The 9,620-nt window shown below is 53.1% G+C and overlaps 1 protein-coding gene across 1 annotated transcript; it reads left to right on the top strand.

Annotated features, from left to right (window-relative positions):
- The first annotated feature begins 712 nt into the window (after positions 1-712).
- On the top strand, positions 713-9,214 carry Troap (trophinin associated protein). Its single transcript, XM_059247412.1, has 14 exons — positions 713-1,245; positions 1,472-1,620; positions 1,725-1,917; positions 3,103-3,260; positions 3,347-3,484; positions 3,644-3,726; positions 4,102-4,154; positions 4,632-4,735; positions 6,699-6,785; positions 6,935-7,006; positions 7,440-7,562; positions 7,709-8,309; positions 8,692-8,912; positions 9,037-9,214. Exons 1-14 carry the CDS (start codon positions 822-824, stop codon positions 9,082-9,084), a joined length of 2,454 nt encoding a protein of 817 aa, XP_059103395.1. The 5' UTR covers positions 713-821; the 3' UTR covers positions 9,085-9,214.
- Positions 9,215-9,620: the final 406 nt, after the last annotated feature.

Genomic DNA, 9,620 nt, shown 5'->3' with positions numbered 1-9,620 from the left:
AGGACTGTTAGATAGAGAAACCTTGTCTCGGAAAAAACAAACAAACAAACAAAAAAGATAGTCTTTCTATTTTTAATTCAGGGTCTCATTATTTAATCCTGGCTGGCCTAATACTCCCTTTTTAGCGAGTATACTTCCAATCTGACTTGATGACCTAGGAACTCAGAGATCCGCCTGCCTCTGAACACACTTTATATGGCTAAACAGCTGAATTCTAAAAAATGCTTAAAGGCAAAGTCTGTAGGCATGAAAAGAAATGGGGTATGGAAGAGGAGGTCCAGAAGCAGTTAACGAATAACGCCTATGTTCCTGGCTTGTGTATCCGCGTCCTTTAAACTTCAAACTGTTGTCTATGCAGGGCGCGTGCAATCCTAGCACAGGGGAAGCTGACGCAGGAGGCTGCGGGTTTGAGGCCCGTCTGGGATAGAGATTTTGTGTGTGCGGGTCGGGGTGAGACATTGTCTGCTTCCCAATCTCCATCCAGCAGCCTCACACCTGCATGCCAATGAGCAGCAGGTGAGCCCTCTCTCCAGATTAGGGAAAGGCGACCTGAAGGTGCGGAGACCCCAGCCATGAGGGGGGAGCCCTTCAAGGCTGCTCAACCGGGCTCCAGCCACACTGCGTCTAACCACACCCACCAAGCTGTGGGGTCCGAGTGGACAGACGATTCCTGGCTCCTGGTTCCTGTGGTGCTCAGCACAGCCACCTCCGGCCCTCTCGCCCATTGGGGCAGTGCCTCATCTCCCGCAAGCCGTGCCCACGCTTCCTGGAACAGTCCCGGCCCTGCACTGCTACATCCACAGTGTGGTCCACAGGATTCGATGACCACCCCTTCCCACAATCCCGCGGTCCTTCTTGGCTGGCTCCAGGTCTCGCGAGAGGACGATAATGCCCGTTGCAGCCCAGATTCGCCTTCCCGGGCCTCCGAACTGCAGCCTCCCTGGCTTTCCTCCAATCCTGCCACTCGCGCTCCGCTCTCGGATTGGCTGAGAGAGCGGGTCAGTTTTTTTCCCAGCCAGAGAGCAGTTCGACAACTTCTCCTTCTCCGGCCCCGCCTTCGGCCCCTGCGGATTGGGTGGCCGGGCGTGACGTCACGCGACTCCGCGTCAGCGGGGACTGGCCAATCACAAGCCTGGCGTATTTTACAAACCGGGGAAGCAGCCGCAGCCGCAGCCGCAGCAGGAACCCAGAAAATCGGCGAAAAAGCTGAGAAAGCCCAGGTGGCCCCGAGGGGCGCCTGGAGAGGTGCGGCACGGGATCGCCGAGGGGATGAGTCCTGTCGCGGTTCTTAGGGAGGACAGCAGTTTGGAGTCCTGGGGTGTCTGGAGGAGTCAGCCCCAAGAGCGGCCTTGCTGCCGGTGCGGGCCTCTAGGCGCATGGATCGGGACCAAGGTGGAAGAATCAGGGATACCAGCCCCCATGCCTTGCTTTGGTCCTCAGTCCTGTCTGCCTTCTCCCGTCTCCATTACAGCCGCCATGACTACCCTCCACACTAGGAAGGATCCCCTCCTCCGAGGTGTATCTCCCACCCCTAGCAAGATTCCAGTACTCTCTCAAAGATGCTCAGATTTTTCATCAGTCAAGTCGTGCTCTCTGGACCAGGAGAACCAAGATCCAAGGGTAAGAGGGGCTTGATGGGTGAAGAGAGTAATAACATGGAGGCAGCTCACGTTAGCAATGCACCCCAGTGCTGAACCCCAGTTTCTTGTTCCTTTTCCCCTCAGAGACTGGCTCAGAAACCACCGCTCAGTACTCAACGTCCGCTCATCGACTCAGCAGGCCTCAGACCAAAAACCTCAAACCAGACAGAGAAATCACAAAGATTAGGGGGGATCACTCAACTCCGGAACCCTTTGGAAGAACTCAAGCCTAGCTCTGGGGGACCAAATGTGGGGCTTGTGCCTCACCCCCAGACAGGTACCTGTTGGAGGCCTGGGAATAGCCTACTTGGTTGAGTGAGAATGGGAAAGGCAGCGTGGGATTTGGGGGGTTTGCACACCCACTGGTTTCTTGCATACTGTAAGAGTCCTAGACCCTGTCCTGAAAGCTCTTTGCTCTAAGAAGCCATCCCTTTACTTCAGCAAAATGTCATCTGTTGCTTGTCATGGTGGCATATGCCTTTAATCCCAGCACTTTAGGAGGCAGATGCAGGTGGTCTCCGTGAATTCCAGGCCAGCCTGGTCTACATAGCGAGTTTCAGGCCAGCCAGGGCTACACAGTGAGACAGTGTGGAAGCCTTTTCAGCAACCCAGTCACGGTCATTTGCTCAGTGTTGTGCTGATTCTTTACAATCTGTCCATATTTCAGCTTGAACGCCTTCCTTTTCAATAGCAGGTATGTTTTTAAAAGATTTTATTTTCATTTTCTGTGAGTCAATGTGAGTGCAGCATCCATGGAGATCAGAAGAGGGCATTGGATACCCTAGAGCTGAAGTTATAGCCAGCTGTGAGCTGCTGTGTAGGTGCCAGAAACAGAACCCATGTCTCCCAGAAGAGCAGCCAGTACTCTTAACTGTTTAGCCACCTCTCCAGCCCCTAAAAAAGGATTATTTTGAATTATGTGTATGTGTGTGGGTATGTGTGTGTGAGAGCAGGTGCCTGTGGAGGCTGGAGCCATTGGATTGTCCTGGAACTGGAGTTATAGGCCACCTGACGTAGGTGCTGGGAACCTATGCAAGAACAGTGTGTGTGTGCTCCTAATCACTAAATCATCTATCTCTCCAGCCCCCAGTGATATCTTCTGTAAGAAAAAAACTTGGTTTATCTTTTGCTCCAATGGTTAGAGTAATAGCTTACATGAAATTCTTCAGACATTTGATGAGCTAGATTCAATCGAAAGATCTCCTCCCCCATCTCTCCCTCCCCCATCTCTCCCTCTCCCATCTCTCAAGGTCTTACATAGCCCGGGCTGGCTTTGAGCTCTGTATGCTGGAGAGGCTGGTCTTGAACACCTGGTTCTCCTGCCTTGGTACCCTAAATTCTGGGTTTGCAGGTGTGCACCATGAGGCCTGGCTTGGACATGTTTTGCTCAGGGTTGCTAGGGTCCCCTGCCCCTCAGCCTCCCCTGCGGCTGTTCCTTCTAACCCTGTCTCTTCCCTTTCAGAGGCTACAGGGGCTATAGATTTTGTCGCTGACCCTGCAGCCCTGGCCACCATCCTGTCAGGTGAGGGGGTGAAGAGCTGTCCCCTGGGGCGCCAGTCCAGTCTGGCTCAGAGAGTACTAGTTCGAGGGAGCAAGGGAGGCACCACCCGGAGGGGCCAGGTAATGAGAAGGATGTGAGGCCAGGCTGGGGTGGACCTAGGTGGGGAATTCTGAGCTCTTGCTGATAGCCTCTCTCGGCATCCCAGATTGCTCGGTCTTCAGCATACCTGGCTCCCAGGACCCCTGTTCATCAACCAGATCCTGCCAGGGCTTCCTGCTTCTCAAGACTGGAGGGATCAGGACCCCGAGGCCGCACTTTGTGCCCACAGAGGTTAGAGGCTCTGGTGAGTACCCTTGAGGGGCTGACACTTAGTCTTTCTAGAAACTTCTTCCTGGGACAGTACCTCACGATGAAAATGGGTTCTGTGGGAGAGGTGGGTTGGGGTTCGTGTCTAGTTTGATGCCTACTTTTCACTCTGCTTTCCTGTCTTGCTTTGGCTCAGAATCCGCCTTCAGGACCTTCTTTTCATTCCTCCACTCGCCCCAGTTTACAGGAACTAAGAAGAGAGACATGTGGTAACAGCAGGTAAGGAGAGGGTGTAGATTTCCTTTCAGCCCAGGAGGGGATGTGCAAAACATGTCAGGTCAGGTCCTGGAACAGGGGTCAGGCTTTCCTAGCCAGGCCTTAATATGAAGGAACAGAGGGCTGGGCATGTGAGATGCTGTTTCTTTTGGCTACAGCATAAACTGACAATAAGTGGGTTTGAACTCCTGACCCTTAACCACTGCTAGTCGTCCAAGCTTGTCTTACGTATCCGAGGTCTGTAACAGCGAGCCAGGATAACATTTGTACCACTGGAGGCTGTTGTGAGAATGCCATGAGATGTTGTTGGTAAAGCACTTAGCAAATGCCCAGCCTTGCTTGACTCTCAGGGATGGCTGTTGTACTTACTGTCAGCAGGACGTCAGCAAGCCAGCCCTCCAGATCGCTCCCGAAGACCCCCGTTCAGCCTGGTGAGTGTGTCTGGATCTAGAACAAAAAGGCAAGGGTGGGTTAACAGGATGCACCAGGAACGAGACAAGAAAACGGTCAGCAGGCCTTAGGGAGCAAAAGCAGGGTGAGGCGGTGGAGAGGCGGGAGGCTAGGTCAGAAGAAGTGGGAGTTGGTGGTGGAGTGCTTGCCTGGCTGTCACATCCCAGAAACACACACTCATACACACAGAACAGGGGCCGAGACCGCCTGCCTAGGTCAGAGGCGGGCCTAGCTGTCCCGTGTCTCTGTTCCGGCCCTCTCCCTGCAAAGCTGAATTTCCACTGTGTTCTATCCCAGTCCCTTAGGAGTCTTGGTCACTTCCAGCCTACTCAGAGCATTTGGATTGATTGGTGTTTGCCAAGATTTTACTGGGCTCTAAGAGGGTGCTGAATGGGTAGGCTTTGATGTTCTGAACGCTACAGCAAATGTCCTGTCTCCTCCTCCTTTACCCCTCACAGCAGAACCTGAGGCTGTCCCTCATTCGGGTGAAGGAGGAAGAGCCCTACTGGGTCTGGCTCAACGGGTGCCATTAAGAGAGACTGGAGAAAGGACGCACACCAGGGTGAGATGGGACCCTCCCGGAGTGGGGGTAGGTGTTCAGGAGATGCACTGAATCGGGGATAGAGTCGGCAGACCTGGGACTCAGGATGTTATTAGGTCTTAGTTTGCTGGGGTTGGGACCAAGTCCACTTCAGAGTGGATCTGACTCCCTTTATTAGGTGTCTGGGGCCTGGGGAGAGAGGTGACAGCCTGGCATGCATGTGTCACCATGAAATCAGTGCTAAGGCCTAGACACATCCAATTCTTACCAATCAAAAATATTAATTCCTGCCAGGTGGTGGTGGCGCAAGCCTTTAATTCCAGCACTCGGGTGGCAGAGGCAGGCGGATCTCTATGAGTTTGAGGCCAGCCTGGTCTATAGAGTGAGTTCCAGGAAAGCCAGGGCTACACAGAGAAACCTGTCTCGAAAAACCCACAAAAACAATTTCCTTCAATTATTTACTAACTGGCTTTTGAATGCAGCCATGGTTCTAGGTTCAGAATATACATATTCCAGAAGAGGGAAGCAAAAAAAAAAACAAAACAAAACAAAACAAAAAAACCCCACAAATATAAAATAAAATATAGGATGTCAGGAGGTGGTACCGTCTCTCTAAAATTAAATACTTAAGTCACTGAAGGATTTGGGAGGGGAAATTGTTGTCATAAATTGGTAGTTTAGAGCCATGCATGGTGGTACGTGACTGTAACCCAGCTCTCTGGAGGCAGGAGCATTGCAAGTGAGAGGACAGCCTGGGCTGCTCCACAGGGAATTCCAGGACAGCCTGGGCTATGCAGCAAGACCCTGTCTTTAAAACTAAAAGATGGTGCCGGGCAGTGGTGGCACAGGCTTTTAGTCCCAGCACTCAGGAGGCAGAGCCAGGCGGATCTCTGTGAGTTCGAGGCCAGCCTGGGCTATAGAGTGAGTTTCAGGAAAGGCGCAAAACTATACAGAGAAACCCTGTTTCGAAAAACCAAAACCAAAACAAAACAAAAAATCAAAAAAACAAAACTAGAAGGTGGGTTTTAATAATAGATTAATATTTAGGACCGGTAGCTTAGCTCACATTGGCCAACTTATATAACTGCCTATGATTCCCATCTCAGGGGATCTACTGCCTTCTTCTGGCTTTCGTGGGCACCCAAACACACCTACACATAAATTTTTTTAAAAAAATTATTTTTTTAATGTTTTTTAAAAGGGATGCTAATCACTCTGTTTTTATAAAATGTAGTTTGGCTAGGGCACAGTCACTGAGAAGATGAGGTTTAAGTGAAGACCAGGAGTTGAGGACGTGAACCATACTGATAAAAAGGGAAGGCCATAGAGTTATTGAACCAAGAGGGCTGCAGATGCGAAGGCCCTGGGGAGAGGATACAGCTAGTGCTTGTGAGCCGGCAAAATAGGCCAGTGAGATGGAAGCCTAGGAAAGAGGGAGAGGTGATGAGTCACAGTGGCAGCAGGTGAGAGGAGCCAAGGAACACACCAGTGTGACTCCTTGGCTCTTTCGTGGGCTGAATGGAAAGCCCAGGGGAGAAAGTGTGAATGGGGAGAGATACTTGGTTTCCCTTAAAAGCACCATGCAAGTACTGCACATGGTGGCACACCTGCAATCCCAGCCTTGGGAGGTAGAGGCAGGAGGATCACAAGTTCCAAGCCGGCCTCTTGGCTATGAGAATATATATTCTGCTGCTGTGGGGAGAACAAGACATAGGAAGGTGAATTCAGAAAGGCCACTCTTCCTGCCTCTCTCCTCCACGGGGCGATGGCGACACCCACACAACCCCTTCTCCTGCCCCTGTAGCCCAGCTCATGCCTGGCCATGTAGTGTCACCCTTTGTCACCAACCCCTCACCTTTAGACGGGCTCAGGGTGTTCTCTCCCCAGGCCTCTCAGCTGTGGTTTGTATCGACAACTCTTGGGCTGGGCAGGAGCAGAAGAGTCTGGCTAGAGAGCCCCGCTCACCCCCCACGTCTCTCCCCAGACCGCATATTCATCCTTGAAAAAGATCAACATTTGGTCGAAAACCCACTTCACACCGCTCCGATCATTACCCAGAGTTCAGCAGCAGGTAAGAGAACAGAGGAGGCAACTGGTGGGGGCCAAGACTAGGGAGGGAGGGGGGGAGGGGGCAGGCACTGTGGGGGTGGGGGGTTGGTAGTAAGACAGGTGAGAGGAGACTGTGTCCTACCCATGGGTGACCTGTCCTGTCTGACGCAGGCCCAGTGGCCGAGTGGTCTCTCCCCTCATCTGTCCCCTCATCGCTCCCCTGAAGAGCCTGCCCTGCCCTGGGTAAGTGTCCAAAGCCTTCCTGTACTGAGGTCTGTGATGCTGTCCCGCTGGCCTGGAGGGTTGGCAGCCCTGTGATTTGAGGTAGGTGTACTGTCTAAAGGATCTGCCTTCCTCTTGCCTCTCCATCTGCCCTTCTTATCCTATGTTTAGAATGTCTGTCTGTCTGTCTCTGTCTCTTGTCTTCTGCTAGTCTGAGACTTTGAAGAAATTTCTTGTATGTATGTATGAACATCTCACCAACCTGGGCCTCGAACTTTTGATTCTCCTGCCTCAGCTTCTTGAGAGCTAGTATCACCTCTGTTATAGGCCTGGACTACCATACCTGATTTTTAGAGCCACTAGAGAGCTTTGACCCATTCCTGGAGAGGGTGTGGGCAGTCTCCCCATCTTAACTCTGGTTTTCTCACCCACCCCCTTCCCCTCTGTGTGGCAGGAACAGATCGCTGTAAAGCTGTTTGACCAGGAGAGTCGCAGCATGTCACAGAAGGGATCCGTGGCAAGCACTTCTGGCCCTCACCCCGATAAAACCCCCAACCTCCAGGAGCTAAAGATGCAGGTGGGCCTGTAGTGACGGCACCTTTGGCTTCTGCACCATGAGAAGACTGGCAGGGGGGAGCCGGGAGGACAGGTCGGGGAGACGACAGTGTGGGGAGACCCCGTGGACACAGCGGTGACACCCTGGGATGCTCTCTCCCACCGCAGCGCATCAGTGTTCTACAGCAGCTTCTGCGACAGGAGATAGAGGAGCTGGCAGTGGGCAGAGGTGCCCCTCTTAATGGAGGCTCTGCTCTAGAGATGACCGAACTTCAGCCCCAGCTGGCTGAAATTTCTAGAACTCTGACTGCTCCAGAACACAGTTCTGGAACTTCCCTTCTCGGACTGTCAAAACACTCTGGTGTGACAGGGTCATACCTTGCAGAAGAACGTGAGGAGCCACAGGCCTGCCCTGGGGAGGAGACTAAGGTGGTTCAGGCCAGCTCTGCCACAGAACCAGAGCCCCCAGTACCATGCTGGATAGCTGGGCCGGAGCCCCCAGAGCCCCCAGAGCCTTGCCTTCCGGCACTGCCTGGACCCCTTCTGCCTCGTTCCCAAGGACAGGCTGGACCCCTTGGGGCCTGCCCTAGGATAGAGCTGAGACCTTCGGCAGCCTGCCCTCTGGAAGCTAGAAATCCAGAGTCTAGCTCACAGTCCTGCTGCAGTCAGGGGCCTCCAGCAACCACCAGCTTGACCTTCTCTTCACAAAGCCCACTCTGTGCCAGCCCCCCTATCCACTCAGTCCTGTCTTTGAGGTCCCCAGCAGGCAGTCAGGTAAGGAATTGGCTGGAAAGGGTGTGAAGCAAAGCTTCCATGTCTTTGGGAGTGGGCCCTGCCTTGCACTGGGCAATGCTATGCTTTCTTTCTTTCTTTTTTTTTTTTTTTTTTTTGGTTTTTCGAGACAGGGTTTCTCTGTGTAGTTTTGGAGCCTGTCCTGGATCTCGCTCTGTAGACCAGGCTGGCCTCGAACTCACAAAGATCCACCTGCCTCTGCCTCCCGAGTGCTGGGATTAAAGGCGTGCGCACCGCCTGGGCAATGCCACACTTTCTTTCCTCTGGCCCCCCTTGAAGAGCTCTCCTGCCCCATGCTAACTGGCTGTGCTGCTGGGGGAGGGGAAGAGTCAGCCCCTGGAGAGACTGTAACTCCAGAGGGTCTCTAAATTCTCCATGGCCTCCAGGCCCCAGCAGCCTGGCCCCTCGAACTCTGGCTCTGAGGCAGCGCCTCAGAGCCTGCCTCACCGCCATCCACTGCTTCCATGAGGCTCGCCTGGATGATGAGTGTGCCTTCTACACTAGCCGAATCCCACCTCCTGGGCCCACCCGGGTCTGCACCAACCCTGTGGCCACGCTGCTTGACCGGCAGGACGCTCTGGTGAGCCTTCAGTTATAGGCAGACCGCACTGCCCAGCAAACCCACGGGACAGAGCTGGGGGCTAGCCTTGGTTCCTTTGCCAAGAAGTAAGGGAACGTGACAGAGTCTCTCTCTCTCTCTCTAGCGTTTCATTCCAGTGGGTTCTGTGGTCCCACAGGACTCTCCATCGTGACTACAGCCTCCACGGAGCTTCTGTTCTGCTTCGCCCATCCCTTCCTATTTAGTCGTATTTATTGTTGTTCTGCCCATTGGACTGGGAGCCAACACCCTTTTCCCCTTGAATAAAGTTTCTGTAAACCTAGTGTCCCAATAGGGCCACTGCTGCTGTTGCTCTCCAGTGGTCCACATGGTGGCAGTGTGCTCCAGTGAGGGGACAAAGTGCTCCTCTACAGAAGCTGTCCCGTCTTCCCACGCCCGCCCACCACCTTCTCAGCAAACTCCTGAGTGCCTTAGCGGAAACTGTGGAGCCTGTTCTGAGATGAGTCTCACTCCAGGGGCCACCAGCTATTTCCTCATCTAGAGTACCTCTATCAGAACTCTTAGTTGGGCACCTGTGGCCCTAAGCTACTTGGAAGCTGAGGCAGGAGGATCACTTGAACCTAAGAGTTGGAGGCCACCCTGGGCCAAAAACTATGACCCATCTCAAAAAGAAAACCCACAAAGAGACCAATAACAAAGGCAGGCGAGAAAACTGCTAGAATTCTCTTC

The sequence above is a fragment of the Peromyscus eremicus genome, chromosome 20 (assembly GCF_949786415.1).
Source record: "Peromyscus eremicus chromosome 20, PerEre_H2_v1, whole genome shotgun sequence".
NCBI lineage: Eukaryota > Metazoa > Chordata > Mammalia > Rodentia > Cricetidae > Peromyscus > Peromyscus eremicus.
The sequence above is the reverse complement of the archived record's forward strand: the minus strand, read 5'-3'. Positions and strand labels throughout refer to the sequence as shown.